At 39.2% G+C, this 19,586-nt stretch overlaps 1 protein-coding gene across 1 annotated transcript; it reads left to right on the top strand.

Annotated features, from left to right (window-relative positions):
* Window positions 1–8,662: 8,662 nt before the first annotated feature.
* Window positions 8,663–18,714, top strand: LOC119352201 (protein IRON-RELATED TRANSCRIPTION FACTOR 2-like). Its single transcript, XM_037618910.1, has 3 exons — window positions 8,663–9,042; window positions 9,141–9,485; window positions 18,381–18,714. The coding sequence occupies exons 1-3, from the start codon at window positions 8,722–8,724 to the stop codon at window positions 18,474–18,476; spliced, it is 762 nt and encodes a 253-aa protein (XP_037474807.1). The 5' UTR covers window positions 8,663–8,721; the 3' UTR covers window positions 18,477–18,714.
* The last annotated feature ends 872 nt before the right edge of the window (window positions 18,715–19,586 follow it).

Below are 19,586 nucleotides of genomic sequence, written 5' to 3'. Positions count from 1 at the left end.
CTCTCACTGGTGTTTAGAATAGCGCTTCATTTCCCCCTTGCTCCTAACCTCCTCGTGGCTTGAACTCCATGATCATGGGTACCTGCATGGTCGAAGAACGTCAGAGTGACAAGAGACAACTACGATGCAATTTACACATAGGTGACATTCATTGAAAGTCCTTCCATCGATCCCTCATACAAACACGTCGGGTTACAAATCTATACCTCAACTCATTGCCTTACCGAATTACTCACACATGGCGATCGGACCGCAATAAGATGTCGTTGAAGAACACATCAAGATGAAAGATTTATTGGTAATACATCTTACGATGTTTGGGGGATGCGATACATGCTTGCAAGTATGGCTATCTTGGAGATGGATTGATGCGGTGGTGAAGATGGTGGTTGCTATGGAGATGATATGTGAAATGGAAGTGGCTAGGGTTTGTGAGTGGCTTTTGGTGCGAGGATGGAGGTTCTTCCATTCTGGCGTCTGTTCTTCACGAATTAGGTATGGGTCCCTTCAACTAAAAAAAGGGTATGAGTCCCTTCAACTAAAAAGGGTACGAGTACCTGAATTGTAATGCTGAACAATACACCCCAATAAACCGGAACAATAAAAACAGTAAATCCACACTAGGTGTTCACGTTAACACTAATCAAGAAGAAATACCAAAAAAAACTAAGAACCCTTCTTCCTCGGTGCGTTCACCTATGCGGGGAGAATAGTCAATGATTATGTCGTCATCTACCTCGCCTTCTCCTTCACTATGGCCAACCAGACCGAGGCTTCAACCACAATGTGATCACTGAAGCCACCTGTACGATGGGCTCCGTCATGGCAGTCTATAAGCAACCAACGAGAAGAGGCAACATGAAAATAAAAATTATCACTCGACCTACCTCTTCACTCCATTCTCTATTTCTATTTCTTTGACCGATTCAAAGAGAAAGAGAAAAATACAAGATGGTGGATCATCCGTAGAGGATAGTGTTTGCTCAAAAAAACTATTGTAGAGAAGTTATTCCTCGGCCTCCAAAACTTCCCCAAGTATGGATATACCACTTATACTATTTTACTGTTTGAAAAGCGCATTGGGTTGAACGTTCCATTATCATATTATCCCTTCATAGATACTATGTTTAAATAAGTTCTTGGCCAATTACTATCTAATTTTACACCATGACAGCACCCCGCCGGTTAATATCCACTTTTACACCACGACAGATTTGGGGTTTAAATTACTAACAAAAATGAAAATTTGAATCTTACTAAATAAATCCATGTTTGAGAAAGAACAAAAAGTGGTGGCTAGGAATTGAATATGAAATACTACTGAAAAAGATGCACAAACTGGACAAGAAATATGTTTCCTTACTATTGGGTCTATACATTTCTAACAACCCCTTTTGATATCATTGTTGATAAAATAGGCCATATGAGAATGAATCCAAATACATATTCCTACCACGCCCATCACATTTTTTTACTTACGAAAGGGAAAAATATGTGCTTACGAAAAAAATAGTAATAGGCCAGCCGGTTTGCTTCATTTCTTAATTCATTTAATTTTGTTACATGTCTACACAGATCATGGGATACAGATAGAATTCATGGTCTCCTTTTCATTTTATTTTCTCGCGTAATATATGTTGTTTTCTTCCTTATTTCGGGAAAATACTGACATTAGAAAATACATCAGCAAACTACTCACATGTTTCGAAAAAATGTTTGTGACATATTTAAAAAAATTTATGCAGTGTTAAAAAAACAACGACAAATTTTAAATAGTATTAATGGCATTAAACAAAGCTATACATCAAACTATTTTTCTTGTGTTTTTAAAACATGTTCCTGACATTTAAGAAAATGTTTATGCAGTGTTAAAAATATTCGCAATATTTTAGAAAAATAATGAAGTTTTAGAATTTAGATATAAAAATGATCCTGCTTTACAGAAAAATGTTCATGAATTTGAAAAACAATTATTTAGTGTTAAAAAATTATTCATGTAATTGAAAAATATTTATTTGTACCATTCAAGAAAAATGTATGTGACACTTAGAAAATATATTCATAATTTTCAAAAAGTGTGTTCATGACATTTAAAAAAATTATACAATGTAAAAAATTGTCTGAACAAGTATTTGAATGTTTTTAACACATATTTAAAACATGTTCAAAAGCTTGTGTTTTTAAATGTGCAATACGTATTTGAAAAGATCAACGTGTATACGGAAATATTTTATGTGTGTTGGAAAAAGAGAGAAAAGATAAAAAGAGAAAGTTGATGAACTATTGTGGAAAGGAACACATACACCATCACTAAAACAAACAGGAAAAAAAACCACGCGGAAAACTGGTCAAAACCCACCACAATAACAAAACAGCAAAAACGAACTGAGTGAAAAACTGATCAAAACCACCACAAAAACAAACTTTCACGCAAAAAAAACAATCAAAAACTTTCCTAAAAACCTTTCCTCCGGACCCGTATTAGGCCGGCTTCGAAAAGCTTACCCACCCAAAACCTAGAGGCAAGATCTACGGGTGATGCATAGCTCTCACTGCGTCTCAGATGGAAGAAGAGAAGCGAGCGCTCACTTCAGTTGGCCAGCCCATTTAGCAGTGTGGATAGTATTTGATTATGGTTTTACGAGCCTTCGATAATTCTTCTTTGGTTTATTACGATTTTGGGCCTTTCTGTTTTCATTTTTCATGATTTCTTCTTTGACTACTTTTTCATTTATTTTTCAATTTTAGTTTTTAAAGAAATTGAAATATTCTTAAGGCTTTCTGCGAAAGTTAGGTTTTATTTTTTCTAGAATTTTTTTAAAATTTTCAAAAAAATGTGTTCATTTAAAATGTTCACAATACTAAAAATTATTGTGTTTTCAAATACAATGTGTGTTTTGAACATAATGTTAAAACATTATAAAAATGGTTCTTGTTAAAAAATTAGAGTTTTAATAAATTTTCATAATTTTAACATATTCACTTTTAAAAAACATCAGGAATTTGAAAAAAAGATATTCAGAATATCAAGAAATGTATGCGCATATAAAATATTCAAATAATGTTCTCAAAGTTTTTGAAAATGTTTGTAGTTTCAGAAAAAGTGTTGGAAAAATCGTTTTGAAACACGTTCACTTTTTTTAAAACAAATCGGTGTTCTTTTCAAGAACCGAATATAAAAATGAGCTATTTTTTTGGAAATAGTCGTCCCTATAGCAGCTAGCTCACTATAGTGTCGTGCGAATGGGCAGACCCATATGTGAACTCTACTATGGTAAACGGCAGCACCTTGCCACAGCGAGTGGCAAATATGTGGTCCTCAATTGCGCTCCAACCAATGATCCTTGCTAAACGGCGACACCTTGCCACAACGAGCGGCAAATTCAGCGGTTCGAGCGGCAAATAGTTGCTCCCTCCATTTCACATTCTCAATGATGGCAGATCTTCGAAGCCCAATGGGCCGACCCTGTAGGACATGCATACAGATCCAAAGGAAAAATATTAAGCCTTATACGATCTAAATAGAGACCATGGCATCAGGTGGACTAGAAGTAGTGCACCAGGACCCATTTCCAAACCTTTAAGGCAGGCCAGGTCACATAGCACCATGCCCATGTCCTGTTCGACTTTGATGAATGATCGATTGGCATCTGTTGCTGATTCGTTTGGCCGATTCGAGGACGTCCCAATTGAATAATTCTCCATAGACGCAACTCGAAGGCCTCTTCCCCACGCGGCCGTTAGAAGTAGGGCTGGATTACCGAGCTACTCGTTCAACTCATTATCATTATGCTCGTTATCATTAATCTCATTAATATTAATAGGCCAAAACTCATGTTCGGCTTGGTTCGTATGAACTCGTTAAGATCATGAGTGTTCATGAGTACTCGTTAAGGTAATAAGCAACATAGAAGCACCCCATCACAAATATACAAAAGCATAAATTAAACAAGGACGTTCAAAATAGTTCATAGTGCATGCAATACACAAGTCTGGTGCACATTTGCATAATCTAAACTTTAAAAATAGTAGCAACACGCTACAACCAGAAGCAAAAGAAACAGTCATAGGCAGAAGATGGAGGTGAGGAAATTGCCAAAGTGGGTTGAGCCCCTAGGTAGCAGGGGCGGCGCCAGGGGTCTTCTTGGGTATTCGGTTGAATACCCAAGATTTTGACAAACCATTGAAATTTTATATAAAACAAGCAATTTTTTTTGCAAAACAGTGATGATTTGGGCAAAATGAATACCCTCCTCCAAAATGAATACCCACCCTTTAGAACCTGGCGCCGCCACTGCTAGGTAGGCTGGCGAAATTAACAAGCTAAAGGAGTTACTCCCGAAACTCGTTTGCTTGCTCATTAAGCTCATTAATCTTATAACAAGCTAAAAACATTGATCAGCTCAAGCTTTTCGTCTAGTCATAGTTAGAGGCCTTGCGAGTCGAGCAGCACACAGTGGAACACCACAACCAGCAACTAGTGCAAAATTTCTCACAGTTCAGGGGCACTAACATCAGACCTTCGTTGCGATGTAGCAAGACGTTCAATTCAGACACTTTGGAAGAGATGAAGCATGGCAGGTGTAGGCGCCAGCAAGAGCGATAAAGCTCGGCGGCACGAGCCGGCACGCAGCGGGCGCGTGCCCGCGCGTCTACAGCGCGTGGCGTCACCATGCCGACACCCGCGCTACGTGCACGCACACCCATACGCTGCCGTACCTTGAAAACGTATAGCACAGGGATTAAGATACTCCATAGCAGGTGCAAATGGAATCCTTCGTTGTTTGGCGTGTTGTCACTAATTTTTTACACGAATGACCATCACACCTTTTCCACTTACTGGATAAATTACACCAGCTCAGGACACAAGGAAAACGAAATTTTCAGATAAAACTAAAAGCACATCGAAGTCGTTGTACCTCATTTTTCTCGAAATGTCTAGAAAAAAAACCGCAGAAGACCAAAAATACTCAGGCTAGACAAACTTTATAAATACGAGACGACCATCCAACCGTGTACCTTAAATGTCCAGACACATTTCAAATGTACTTGAACAAACTGTAATTTTTTATGTAAAGCAGGCCGAATTCAACAAATTTTTGACATATTTCATTAAACAAAAGCGAATATGACAGTTTTTTAACATAGCAAAAGTTAATCTAGTCTAAATCTTCGTTGGCGTCCGTGTTCCAAGTACTTGTTGATCCCACGCCTGCCTTGATCTTCTTTGCCATTCTATTTATAAAGAAGAGAGGGAGCAGACGAAAATAATTGACATTTTGATGGGCGCAATGTTGTTGGACTGCAAATGTAATTGTTCTCATGACTGGTATCCATTAGTTAACACTACATTAGGACAGTGTCTAGGTGGTATTATTTCCATTGTTAGTGAGGTTGGTTTTCCAACCAAAATAATCTCTCAGCAGTCTGGTTCACATATAAGTGGCATGCATTTTGGATATACCGTCAGTTTGATTTCTAAAGTTGTGAATTCCTATGTCATTTTAACGTTGGTTTAGGCTGGGTGTGAACTTGATGAAATTCTATCGCCTTGGCGCAACATGTAAATCAATAATATTTCATTTATTCAAAATATATTATTTTAAATACTCAGACTACAAGAATGCCATATGAAAAAAAATACTACTTAGACTATAAACCTTAAAATCATAGCCCTAGATTTGTCTCCTAATTTTTTTGTAAATATTTTTTCGGGGTTTATACTACCATAGTAGAAATTGATGATCACAGTTGTACCTGAAAGAACTACTTCCAGCAAAAGAGAAAAACTAATTACATCAATATCTAAAACATCATATTTTTTTAAATCGGAGGGAGTAGAATCTGGCCAATCATGTCGATGTAGAGTCAAGCGAATATTAGGCCGACACCTGGAAAGGCGTATGTGTTTTTTATGGGAAGATCGAGAAAATTAAATAACCAGGCAAGTTGGTGAAGGCACAGAGAGGGTGCCGCGAGAGGACGAGTTTGTACTACATGAAATCTAAAGTTGGCACATAAACCATGCATTGAATGCGTAACGTACAGACCCGAGAAAAAAATATTTGCACATACAGCACATGAGAAGGAATGAGATGGGTGCATAGGGGATGAATGGTGGACATTTATCTTGATTAATTTACAAATCATGGCGGTGATATCATCGGCAATGAATGGTCGGATAAGGTGATATCACCGCGCTTCACCACATTTAGCAGCACAAATTCGCATAAACTCTCTCAATTTGAATCATATCCAATTTTGTATTCAGCTATAAAATCTATTGCAATTGTTAGACTATAGGTGTTGAATGACAGAGAGATGGCACTGTCTTCTATCATAGGGTTTGAAATCATGTAAGAGGGGGTTCACATATCATATCTTTCTAGTATTTTCTTCTGAAACATGAATGAAAGTTGAGATGCGGCTCAAGCTCCCTATTGAGACTTTAAAAAGGGTGCTACAAGATATACACATATTTATATAACTATCCTACAAAACCAGCTGAGACAAGGTGTAGGCCTACGTGTTTGAAAAGTGGCCACATGAACAAAGCACAAGCAATTCAAATTAACATAACAAGTGAGGAAATAAATATTGAAAGAATGATTTCTTGATCACAAGCTGGAATTTTATATAGGGAAGGCTAGAATCTAGTGGTCCTATTACGTTAGAAGTGGTCCCAAGAAATATCCATTCATACTCTTTTGGGGTTTTGTTTAAGGAATCTACAGTTGGCTTCCCAAAATATTTCTGTTGGTCTAGTCCATACCGTTATTACTTCAATAATTTCCAATTCATCTAATATTATTTGATATTGTATATGTATAAAACAAAATAAAGATTGGTTGAAGCGTGTGTGTTGCCACCATAGAGGCCGCCTAGGCTAGTACCAACTACTTGCCAGTACACACAAAAAAGTTTGTACAAGATTGGAGAACAATAAACTACAGACTCTTCCGGTTTATCAAAAACGAACCATAAGAAATGTTTATTGACCCATGGTTCAGCTGAACCTTGACTATCTGTCTTTTTTCATGTGGACATAGGAGCTAGTTTTGTAGGCTATTGCGGCTTAGCATATTTTTAATCCCGCCTAGCACACGAACTAATGCAAAACACATAGGCAATAACATAAAAAAATACTTCAAATTTAAGAAGATTTGTTTTGCTTACATTGTGCATGTTTGTGTCTTATATATACATGCATGCAAATTTCCAAGAAGAACTCATATGTTTTGTGTGCTGTGAAAAAAAACCATGCTCCAAAAAAAAAATTGGATACTTTGCACGTGGCATGGATTTTGAGTGGAACATAATCGACATCTACAGTCTCGAAACATGAAACTGTTGGTTCAGCAAATCTTCTCACCCAAAACGATTTACATCAAGAATAATGTAAAACCCTTTGCTTTGTTTGCATTGTTGGATCATATATAGTGGTTTAGGGCTACTGCAATAATTAATAAGACATTTTTATGTGTTCCGCATCATCGGAAGGTATGTGTCCCTCACTTGTTATGTTTGCATACTCCTAAAAGAATCATACTCCCTCCGTCTAGGTGCATTAGGCATCTGAGAAGGTGCATCGCAACCTAGCCGTGAAGAGATTGGGCTAGAACAAAAATTGAATCGTAGAGGAAGCCAATCACATCATTTCTTTCTCAACTGAAGACGTGCTATTGATTAGGAGATTCCTTCAAATCCCAATAGAGTGCTGCAGAAATTGCATGGATTAGTCCTCCAATTAATAGATATGGTCTAATTAATATGCATTCAACTAGTACTACTGTTTCGCGCCTTAGCGTTTTAGGATTATTTGATTTCTGTTAGATGCCTAATGCACCGAGACTGAGGAGTAGTGGTTATCTCTAGCAATTAATTCTTAGTGTTATCTCTAGCAATTAATGTTTGCATACTCCTAAAAATATAGAAAAGTGTGAAGAGAAAACCCTTAAATAAAAGAAATAAAACTTATTGTCGTTTCTCTCCCTTCAAACTCATACTTCATCCTAGGTGGCATTGCTAAGATGACACCATTGTATGTGCCCTAAGAAAACATCACTTTCATAAGCCTCCACGTCATAAATAGAGATGTCAAGAAAAAACATGCTAGACAATAGTTTATTTCTTAGCATAATCGGTAGCAGTTAGTATTTTGCATGGCTACAATATTTGTGGTCATTAAAATTTGAGTATAAAATATGTGACTAAAAGATAACTAGTAGTACGATGGAGAAAAAACGTCTCTATAAGTGATAAGAGGATTTTGTGGGAAAGCTAAACGGAGGTTTTGTAGCTGTCCTTTTCCCATTCCGTCTCTTCTTCCAAGTGATCAAGAATCATACTGGTTAAGAGGATTTCGAATTTAGGTTTAGTATTAAGATAGTACTGCATGACATCTCTAATCAAAATACTTAATAATGGGAGGTCTATTGTAGTACCGAAACTACATCATCTCTCGCTCTATAAATATAAGCCAATGACTTTGGAACTGGCTACTCCATTGGGCCTATGATTGATAGTCAATTTTAATCGTCACAGCAAAAATTGGATTAGGGATTCAGGATATCTTTCTCCACTACTAGTAGCTTTTTTTTTTTAGAAACTCCACTACTACTACTGGCCGCTACTTCTGGTCGCTACAAAGAATATTGCCAAGGCTAGGTAGCTAGTACGATCCATCTGCAGCCTTCCAAAAATACTGCCCAACTGCCTGTGATGGATCACCACCTATACGGGGACCCGTCCGCGAACAGCTTCTCTCCGCTGGAGGCGCAGATCTTCTCCGGCCAGCTGCCACCGTCACCGCCGTGGCCGAATCTCGACGTTGACCTCGACCTGGACCTCGACGTTCTCGAGGACGACATCGTCCGCGAGCTCTCTGGGAGGCCGGCAAACGCGGCATCGTCAGGCTCCGGCTCCGGCGGGCCCGGCTCCCACAAGAAGCTCAGTCACAACGCGTACGAGCGCGACCGCCGGAAGCAGCTCAACGAGCTCTACCTCTCTCTCCGTTCCCTCCTCCCGGACACCGACCACACTGTAAGCTATAGCTATATCTATAATATTAGTGTCAGGAGAGGTAGCATGAGAGGAATCAAGAGTTCCTGATGTGCCTTTGCTGCCTTGTGGTTCTGCAGAAGAAACTGAGCATTCCGACGACGGTGTGTCGAGCGCTCAAGTACATCCCCGAGCTGCAGAAACAGGTGGAGAATCTGGAGAAGAAGAAAGAAAAACTGGCTAGTGCCAACTGCAAACCAGGGGTACTGAGCGTGAGCGGCAGCATAGCTCCAACTGTGTCCGCTACTTGCCTCAACGACAAGGAAATCATGGTTCAGATCAGCGTGTCAAGAGATACGGATGCTGCTACAGCTCTACCTCTTTCCAGGTGTATCAATGTACTGGAGAACGAAGGACTTCAGCTCATCAGTTCATCGACTTCCTCCACCTTTGGGAACAAAATGTTCTATAACCTCCATCTTCAGGTAAATCTTTTTCTGTTAATACTAATCATAAGGTGGATGCATACAACACACACCACAATCATATACCACCACATAGCATTTACCAGTATTTCTTTTTTGATAAAAGACATCTTGATTCAATTGATGCATCAAGGTGATATAATCGTCCAGCCTTTGCATAGCACGACGCACATAGCATTTACGAGTTACACACATGTTTCTAATATTGGATATTAACTGTAAACTCATATGGTCACGCATGCCTTGTTGTATCTTGTATGCCATGTTTTATACCTTAGTTATCTGCCAGACTATTATATGCAACTAAAATGTATCAGAGGTCATAGTTCTATTTGAAGGTTGCCAAGTTATTCACAGTTCTTCAGAAGAAATTTGGAACCTACCGTACGTACAGTAAGTGATTTACCAGAGGGTCCTACCCACGCCGCCTCCGTCCTTACCTGCATGCTTGGAGGATTGACCACAGACCACTACCACGTACACATAATGTCCATGTGAAATAAAGGGCATTCAATGTGGCAAAATGCCCCTCGGAACTTCTCAGCCAGAGACAATGGTGGTTTTGAAGGGACCTTTCCCCAGGAAATGATGATGGGGTAGCAGTGGCTCGCCGGGGAACAGAGTAAATGGCCGCCCTCAAGCATATAAACAGACATTAGAGGCGGCTCTAATACACAACTCTCAAGCGGTTTTGAGTTTCGCCTCTAGGAAATAGTCGCTAATAATACTCCTAGTTCCTAGTATTAGAGGCAGTTCTAGAACCTTCTATGATAATTTCCTGCCGCAAGAGGTTTTTAGACAAAAACCACCTCCAATACTTGTGAATTGCATGGGGTATTCTATGATCAATTGCATCCAATAGTATGGTATTATAGGCGGTTTCTACCCTAGAAATGCCTGTGTTTTCATTTTAGGGCTGAAAATTAACATATGTTTGCAGCTAGCCCTGCATTCCAAATCCACAAGAAAATCATGGTAAACATCCATTGCAAATTCATCATATCACATATACATCCACATCCACATTCATCTCATAATGCCGCTGCACTTCATAATACGTTCATATCTTTTCAAATGTCTGTGACCAACATATGCAACAAAGTCCTTAGCTAGCTAAAATATATAGAGTAGTAATGAGCAAACAAATAAATAAACATATCTGTTTTGTTGGTAATGTGTTGCCATTTATTTTGTTGACCAATCACGCCGATGAGGAGAAGAGTCTTGATGTCAGATACTCTGTATTGTGCCCATGCTGTAGAGCCAGTGGCGAATCTTGGAAGAAAATCGCTCAAAGTTAACAGGGTGGGAAAAAAAGCCACTAACTCCTAATTCTTTTGCCCAAAGAAGGTCAAAATTTGCCAGAATTTTTTGAAATATGAAATCTTGTACCCCAAATTAGCTCAGAATTTTCCAGAGTACTGCTGGGCACACACCAATACAAAAGACTAGAGAAGCAACAACAATGATAGTAATGTTGCTTACAAATGGTATTGCAGAACAACTAGAAACCAATATATAGAAATAGATGCCCAATTATCCAACTGGAAGCCATCTGTCAAAATTAGCATAAGTATTAGCAATATAATGGTATACCAATATATGGCATCAATAAGTGACTACTAACACTTGTAAAACTGAGATATACCTCTAAGAAATCACATTGTACTCACGAGGCAAATGTCCAGTGCGATCTTTCATTTTCTGGAATCGTATCATAATTTGATCATCGGGAATACTTTTAGATATCCTTTTCTCGCAATAGCACACCATTAAATCATTGAGCCAATCATCCGATATCTTATTGCATAAATCAGTTTTAATGATCTTCATTGCTGAAAAAATTCGCTCGACCGAGGAAGTTGCCATTGGAAGAATCAACGTCAACACGATGAGGCGATATACCAATTGGAAAGTTCTATGTTTTGTTGTTTGAACCATCAACCGAGCAAGGGTAGAAACATCCGAACATCCATTGAATTCATCACTTCTCCTAATATTTGTAAGAAATGTTGGAAGTTGAGTTCTTAGCAACAGCCGTTCAGATTGTGTAAAATCCTCAGCATAAATTTCAGCAAGTCGGATAAGTTTGTCAACATTAAACTTTGAGAAGTTGTTGGTTGGAGTAAGGCAAGACATGCAATCCACTAACTCGGTGTTAATTTCATTGAATCGATGATTCATCTCGGTGAGAGTTGCATCAAGAGCAACATTGAATATGCTAACCTTGAAATAATGATGTCGAGTCACCTTATTCTTGCTGCGAACAGATTGCCGCATAGCTCCAACAAGATCATCCATGTTTGGCACCTCAATGCCATGTTCCTCACAGAAGTTTTTTGCTTGGTCGCATAATGACTCATACCCATTATCCCTCATATTTTGCAAAGCTTCTTTCACATCCAAGATCAAACGCAAGGCTTCAACAACATCTTGTTTCTTTCTTTGCAAAGCTTGTGATAGCAAATTAGTGATGCTCAACAAGTTTATAAAGAATAGCATGATGAACACAAACTGGAAGCATTCCATCTGTATGATCAAACCTGAAGCTCCACCTTGAGAAGTGTGTTCCCGGGCATCGTCGGCCACAATTGCAAGCACATCCACCACTGCATTCCACATTGTGTACAGACGAAGTAAGGTTCTAAGATGTGAGCCCCAACGAGTAGCTCCTGGTCTAGCTAGGTTAGTTTCTTGATGTAACCCAGTTCCAGATGATATCTTACAATTTTCCATAATTTCTATCAAGTTGTCTTGATGCTTTGCAAGCAATGCATCCTTCCTTTTGCAAGATGAACCCACCTGAGTCACTATCAAGGGAAGGTAGTTGAAAAAATCAGCAATAACCGGACAACACTGAGCCACTGTGACAACCACTAACTGCAACTAGTGGGCAAAGCAGTGAACAAAGAAAGCATATGGACTCTCATCATGAATTAGCTTTTGCAAACCGTTGAATTCTCCTCTCATATTTGAAGCCCCGTCGTAACCCTGTCCACGTAGCCTATTAATAGGCAGGCCATGGTACTCCAACACATGGACCAATGCTTCTTTAATTCTGGCAGATGTACAATCTGTGATGTGCTTAATAGCAAGAAATCTCTCCTGAAGCTCCCCGTGATCATCTAAAAATCTGTAAATTTGGGAAGATAAAAGTTAAAAGACAGAAATGAACAATGACTATGCAAGTTTGGGAAGCTACAAGTTAAAGACAGAAATCCATATGCATTACCTCAAAATTGTTGCCATTTGCTCCTTTATTGAGCAATCTCTAGCCTCATCAATAAGTATCGAGAAATTCTTATCTCCAAGCTCTTCCTTGATGACTTTGGTTACCTCCAATGCACAACATGTAGCAAGGTCCTTTTGAATATCTGGACATATCATAAGTGCATTGCCTTGCCCCTTATCAAATGCATCTTTCACATCCTTATTCTTGTCCTTATACTAGCCCAAGAACTCCCTAAAATTGCCTTTGTTGACGGAATTGGAGGATTCATCATGTCCACGAAAAGCTTCCCCTTGAGCTATGAGATACCTTGCACAATCCAATGATGCAGTCAAGCGGATTTTATATTTTATATCAACCTCTTTATTGTATACTCGCATTTTGGTAGCCACATTGGCCCTTTGATTGCTGAAATCAACACATAAGCCCACAGCAATGTTGTGGTAACTAGATGGACCACCATAATGTTTCCTAAAATTTCCCAAAGCAGTTTTCCAACGCTTGTAACCATCTACTGTAAATACATCATTGCCAAATCTAGCCGCTTGTGATGGATTCTTGAAAAGAAAACAAGGGAAACAAAAGGCAGCCTCCTTTTTCACACTATATTCCAACCAATCAAACTTATCTAGCCATTGTGGTTGAAAGGATCTCCAAATTTTACCATCCAATCCCACTTCAAATTTATGCCCAGTAGCTTTGTTTCTTTGTTTCAACAAACAAGCTCTTCTCACTTCACTTCGAATTTCAGGGGCATAATCTTCTATTGGTATTCGATCAGCCGGATCACCAAAAATCTGACTTGGATGGAATTCCAGTATATGATGCTTTGGTGGTTGGTTTGTGCTCTCATTAGTTGGGGGATTGGTACTCTCATTTGCATGGGGATTAGTGCTCTCATCGACATCGGTTGAGGGATTAGTGCTCTCATTTGTTGGAGTAGGATGAATTATGTTCTCAATAGAGGCTGGTTGAACAACAACATCAACTGGACGAGCATTGGGTTCGGAAACAACAAGGGGAGCATTTGAATTGCTTGCAAACCAGCTGTGCAAAGTTCTTTTTCTCTTCATTTCTACAAACAAGAATAGCGATTAGTACTAGGTTAATCTTATATACACAGCTAGCCATATTGGTTCTCTTTTCTAGTACTTGTACAGTTTAACTAACCACTTTTAACAACTAGCTACCATTAGTTCATTAGCATGAATTAGTAGCCAAATAGGAAACCAAATAGCTAGCTACAAATAACTACAGAGTACAGAACTACAGACTACAGTACAGAATACAACCTTCAGGTTCAGGAGCTGTCGAGTAGAGCAGCGAGCAACAGCCCGATGGCGCAGCAGCTCGGATGGCCTAGGCGCCCAACAATGAACTAAGCCCCCCCTCATCTAATCCACGACCACGCTAGGGAGGGCACGGGTCAGATGGAGATGCAGTCTGGCGCCGTTTTGGGAGGGGAAAATGACCAGATTAGGGGAGAGCAGTCCGGGCGCCGATTTGGGGAGGTGGGCTAGCGGCGGCGGCGCGAAGGAGAGGTCCGGCGACCGGCGGCAGAGCGAAGGAGGGGTCTGGCGACCGCCGGCGGCTAGGGGCTAGGGCAGTGTAAATCCAGGCGAGCGAGCAACTGCACGAGATGGTTCTCTGCTCTGGAAATTGATGGGCTGGAAAGGGCTATTGAGTGGCTGGGCTAGGCCTTGAAGTTTCAAACTAGTACTAAAAAGAATTGGCATCGCTGGAGGGCAGGCTCAAGCCTGTTTAAGCCTGCCTAGGAGATTCGCCAACTGTGTAGAGCTATATATGCTCAACCATTTGTTATGTGCTGACCCTGATGTCTTCTCAATAATACTCAGATTTCACGTTCCAATGTGACTGTCAGCACTGTCATTGGAATTGAGCTTCAGAGATAAGATATGGGAATTCTTACAGGTCAATGAGTCATACAGGCAGAACACATAGATTTCTAACCGAATAACAACTTACTAAATGTAAAGCATTTCAAATAAATGGCAAACTTACAGATGATGCAGATGACACAAAGGTAGTCTTACTCGAACTGGCGTGAGAATGCGTTTTTGTCCGATTTTTGTGTGTAGAGCAACTAAAATAGAGACATGTCGCCGATGTGGCATTTTAGTTGCACCACACAAAATACTCTTTACATAAAATGATTTGTGCTGTACACCAAAAGGGCACAATAGCAATGAGGTGTGTATGTATCCTTGTTTGCACAAAATAACATTCGCTACACTTAAGAAGCGCACACAGGCATTGCAAAATTAATAGCCATAGTTGCAAAATCAGTGTGCATATGCATTATAGAATCTTCTTCGAAAGAGCTGCCGCATACCCACCAGACCTGGTATAATTGGTTGCACCACATCGCTCCCTTAGGGCGACTGTGGCGGCCACAGTAGGGGTCTCTTCACAGGGTCGGCGACAAGGATTGACAAAGTGGTGCCAGAAAGACTAGATTGAGACTATTATGTCTCAAGGGACAACCCAGTTTTGAGTTGGTTTTGTGTAGAAAACAACCTTAATTGTTTCTTATTTTACAAAAACCGTCTTGGCAGTGTCTAGATATTCATGATGGATTTCTACAATAATAGTTATGGATGCCACTGTTAGGCTTTTTACCAACCAAGACTAAGTAAAAGTTGGTTGGATAATTTTTATTGTCCAACACTAGTAGAAAACGGAGTTTTATCACCGGTTCGTAAGGGCTTTTGGTGCCGGTTCTGTAACCGGCACTAAAGAGTGGAGACTAAAGGCCCCCCCTTTAGTACCGGCTAGGCACCAACCGGCACTAAAGGCCCACCACGTGGCGTGAGCTCGCGCCGTGGTACCAACCGGTACTAAAGGTGTTTTTTTGGAAAAAAATTCTAAAAATTTTGGAAAAAAATTTGATTTTTTTCGATTTCCAATTTTCTGAATTATTTGATGATTTAGTCTCTAATCACCCATCTTAACTTATCAAGTGTGGATCACTCATTCCAAATCGTCTAACTTCCTGGCCGGTCACCCATCCTCTCACTCCCCCACTCTGAGCACGCTTAACTTCGTAGTTCTATTCCCCTACTTTCCAAGTCTACACGTGTTGTTTTCCTGACAAATGTAAGATTCAATCCTATTAACCCTCAGCAGATTAGCTTGAGCATTAGGTCACACATTTCACCGTTTGAGTTTGAAACTATTATTCTAAAAAACAGTAATTATGTAGTAACACTAATATTTTTTGAATAAGTTTGACCCCATTTTGACCATAGTTTAACCAGATTTGAAAAAAAATCAAATAATTGAAATAATTATTTAGTAACACTAATATTCTTGAATAATTATGTAGTAACATTAATACTTCTTGAATAAGTAGTTTGACCATAGTTTGACCAGATTTAACCAAAAAAAACTAAAATTTGAGCATATCTTTTTTTTTCTTTTGGAATTTGAGTATTCTAAAAAATTGCAAACAGGCTGTAGGCTGTCAAAATCGGATGCGGATTTTCGTGCTGAACATTTTGATATATTATACGTTTTTCCCGACATCGTATGCAAAAGTTATGGCCGTTTTACTTTTTCATAACACTTTTTGCAAAACATGTCCAAATTTAAGTTTTTTAATTTTCCTAACTAGTAGATGCAGTAATATAACTAGATCTTGAAGAATTTTATTTTTTGAATTTTTTATCATTTTCTTTTGTTATTTTCAAAACTGAAATGGCGATACACGGGGAGAGGGGGTAGAGTTTGGAAATTGCCCTATAGTCCCGGTTTGTGTCTCCAACCGGGACTAAAGGTCAGACCCCTTTAGTCCCGGTTCGTGGCACGAACCGGTACTAAAGGTTAGCCCTTTAGTACCGGTTGGTGCCACAAACCGGCACTAAAGGTGATCGTGGGGCCCCGACCTAACGCCAGCCTGCCACCACCCCTTTAGTATCGGTTCATGGCACGAACCGATACTAAAGGTTCAACATGAACCGGCATTAATGCATAGCCATTTGAACCGGCACTAATGGTACCATTAGTACCGGGCCAAAATCGAACCGGGACTAATGTGTCTCACATTATGTCCTTTATCTACTAGTGCAACTTCAGGTTGATCCCATTTTCATTTATCAGAGGGACCAACGTAAGGAAGCCCACACAGTTTTCTTTCGGAACAGAAACCAAATCCATATTTATTTATTATTTCAAGAACAGTGCAACCAATATTGTAAATGCATGGGATATTTGACAAATACATTGTGGGTTTACACTTTCATCTTTCAAACATACGATTGAAGAAGCCTTATTAATTTTTAAAATCGGTATATGGGTTTTACAAAGTTGAAAGTAAAGAATAACCATATCATAGATCACCACACATGACACATAGTTATTATTTATTTCTCTTAAAAGTGTCATACCAAATCGTAAAGATACGTTTTGCATCACTTTATAAGTTACGTACTACTTGGAAACCAAATTATTAACACCATGAAATGTGGACTTATTTTAGATAAAATGAAATTTAGAATTTAGGAGCATGTTTTATGCATTTTGGTAGATTTCCAAAACATAAGTCATGAAGAGAGGCTTTTTTGAGAGACTCCGTAAATCACCCATATGTTGTAGAGGTGATACGTGAGGCCCTTTAGGTTCTCTAGAGGTATAGTATCATGCTCGTTTTCTAGTACTTTCAGTCTGCCGTGATACCTTTTCTTTAACTATTTTCGAGATGATGTATACTGGCCCAACTCAGAAATAACAATATCTTTATCGCCTTTAGCAAATAAATATATGTTAATAGGTGTAACTATTGTGCAGTACTGAATAGCAAGCCAATTCAAACTCAAAAGAAAAAAAACATGCCAATAGAGTTTTTATTAATGTACTGTCCTGATATGTGAAACATGCATGACTTCTTCACGCACACATGATTTAAATAATCAGGAAATATTTGACTGGTTTGTGGGAATATCCAATTTGGCTCCCGAGCTCATCTACACCCTATAAATAGTAAATTCAAAATAGATACTATAAAATTTAAACAAAATTATGGTGAAAGATACTTGAGTGCGTGATGTTCGTGTCAAGTATGAGAGCATTCAGACATCCGAGTAATAAAAATCAGGTCCGAGCAGTGCACAAATAGTAAAAAAAATTATAGACCCCAAATTTATCTTTTTTTGTTGAGAGCTACCCAGATGTCCAAATGCTCTGGAATTTGGCACGGACATCACGCTCTCAAGCATCTTTCACCACAAAAAAAACCGAAAATTTTGAATTATTCTACTCCCTCCGTTCCTTGATATAAGGTGTATAGATTTTTGAGAAAAAATCCAAAATATAAGGTGTATTGCATTGCATCACTTATTTGGATAATTTTTTTTAGGGATTTGATTACATTTCTTTATATCAGACAAGCTCCTCTATTTTCTCATATCAATTAGTCAAGTGAAATCTCGCCCAGTACTTGTGAAATTTTCCCTCCACATGTGTTTTTTAATTTCCGTGCCAAAAACTATACACCCTATATTTAGGAACAGAGGGAGTACTATTTTAAATGAATCTACGTCCTTGTGTGTGTTGCTTCTGTGTTAAAATCTACACTTACATGTATTAGAAATAGTTGCTTTTGCTATCAGGGGCCTAACCATTTCATCTCACCATTTTTGTTGAGACAGAGAAGTCAAGGAGCACTAAACATGGAGTGCCCATCGTTTTGTGACACATTGGAACAAGCCATCATGGAAGCAGCGGGACTATATCTGCAGCACTAGAGGATTATTGTTCTTAACTATCATAAATAAAGATTCCTTAAATAGCTATGAGATGCCTGTAGCATGGGTGCTGCGTAGTGGGTGTCCCATATAAGTTTGTATGTGGCGTTGGTGATTATTGATTGTATATGCTTGAGTAAGTACCTTTTGTCATGTATGAATGTATCTAATACATGGAGGTGAGTTCGATAGGATAAAACAAACAAAAGAAATAAATATGACGTGTATTTGGGAGTAATTGCATCTGCAAGACTTAAATTAAACCCTTTCTTGCGAAAATGCCAAAACCCATATATTAAAACCAACCATCTATTACAGGACCATTCTTCAAATGTAAAAGGACACTTGTCTATGCCACGCCGTGAGCAAAACTAGATGCCGCTTGTACTGTAAAGTATGAATGGAGTCTCTAGAGGTTCGCTTAGAAGGAATAAAGAGACAAGCAACTTCAAGCATTCGGGGCCTCCTAGAATTTGCTTGTCTTTTTATAAAAAAAGTTTTTTTTGACAAAGGGTAAATTTTATTGGCTTAAAATAGAGCATCAAGAGAATACAAATATAATGAGCGCACACCCGGTCTCTGCATAACTAAGATGCACACAGCCAACATCAACGCACACATATAAAAAAAAACACGCCAATAAATAGCAAAGTCAAATAAGACCAAAGCTATGCACAGGCGATAAAGAAACACAAAAGCGATCAGATCGGTGATCAGCAAACTAAATCGGTGACTGTATCCGCACCAACCATCTCATGACATCACACGACCGACGAGATTCTTCAACAGCAACGCCTTCAGGAAGGGACTGGCGCTCAAGCGCCGCCGTCACTGGATCCAACCATCCAAGGTCAGAATCTAGGTTTTGACCCTAAATAACCTGAACGAGCATATCTGAGCAATGCCTTCAAGAAGGTAACGATGTAAAAGTATCGCCATTGCCAGGTATAACCAACTCGGGTCAGACCTAGGCTTTCACCCCCGAGCTCGAGACCAGGTGCTCAAGCAGCACCACTATCGACATCATATGTGTTCTCACAACCACTTTTCCACGATCCCAGCAGCTGCATGCGATGTGCTCAGGTGCTGCACAACCAATCCCTTTGCGTC

This window comes from Triticum dicoccoides, chromosome 2A (assembly GCF_002162155.2).
Source record: "Triticum dicoccoides isolate Atlit2015 ecotype Zavitan chromosome 2A, WEW_v2.0, whole genome shotgun sequence".
Lineage (NCBI taxonomy): Eukaryota > Viridiplantae > Streptophyta > Magnoliopsida > Poales > Poaceae > Triticum > Triticum dicoccoides.
Note: the sequence above shows the minus strand (reverse complement) of the source record. Positions and strands in the feature narration are given on the sequence as shown.

Bases quoted from the DNA above. Each gene is read 5' to 3' on its own strand.
- LOC119352201 (XM_037618910.1), top strand. From the start codon at position 8,722: ATGGATCACCACCTATACGGGGACCCGTCCGCGAACAGCTTCTCTCCG. The intron at 9,043-9,140 runs GTAAGCTATAGC...GTGGTTCTGCAG, and splicing joins TCCCGGACACCGACCACACT to AAGAAACTGAGCATTCCGAC. The intron at 9,486-18,380 runs GTAAATCTTTTT...TTGTTGAGACAG, and splicing joins TCTATAACCTCCATCTTCAG to AGAAGTCAAGGAGCACTAAA.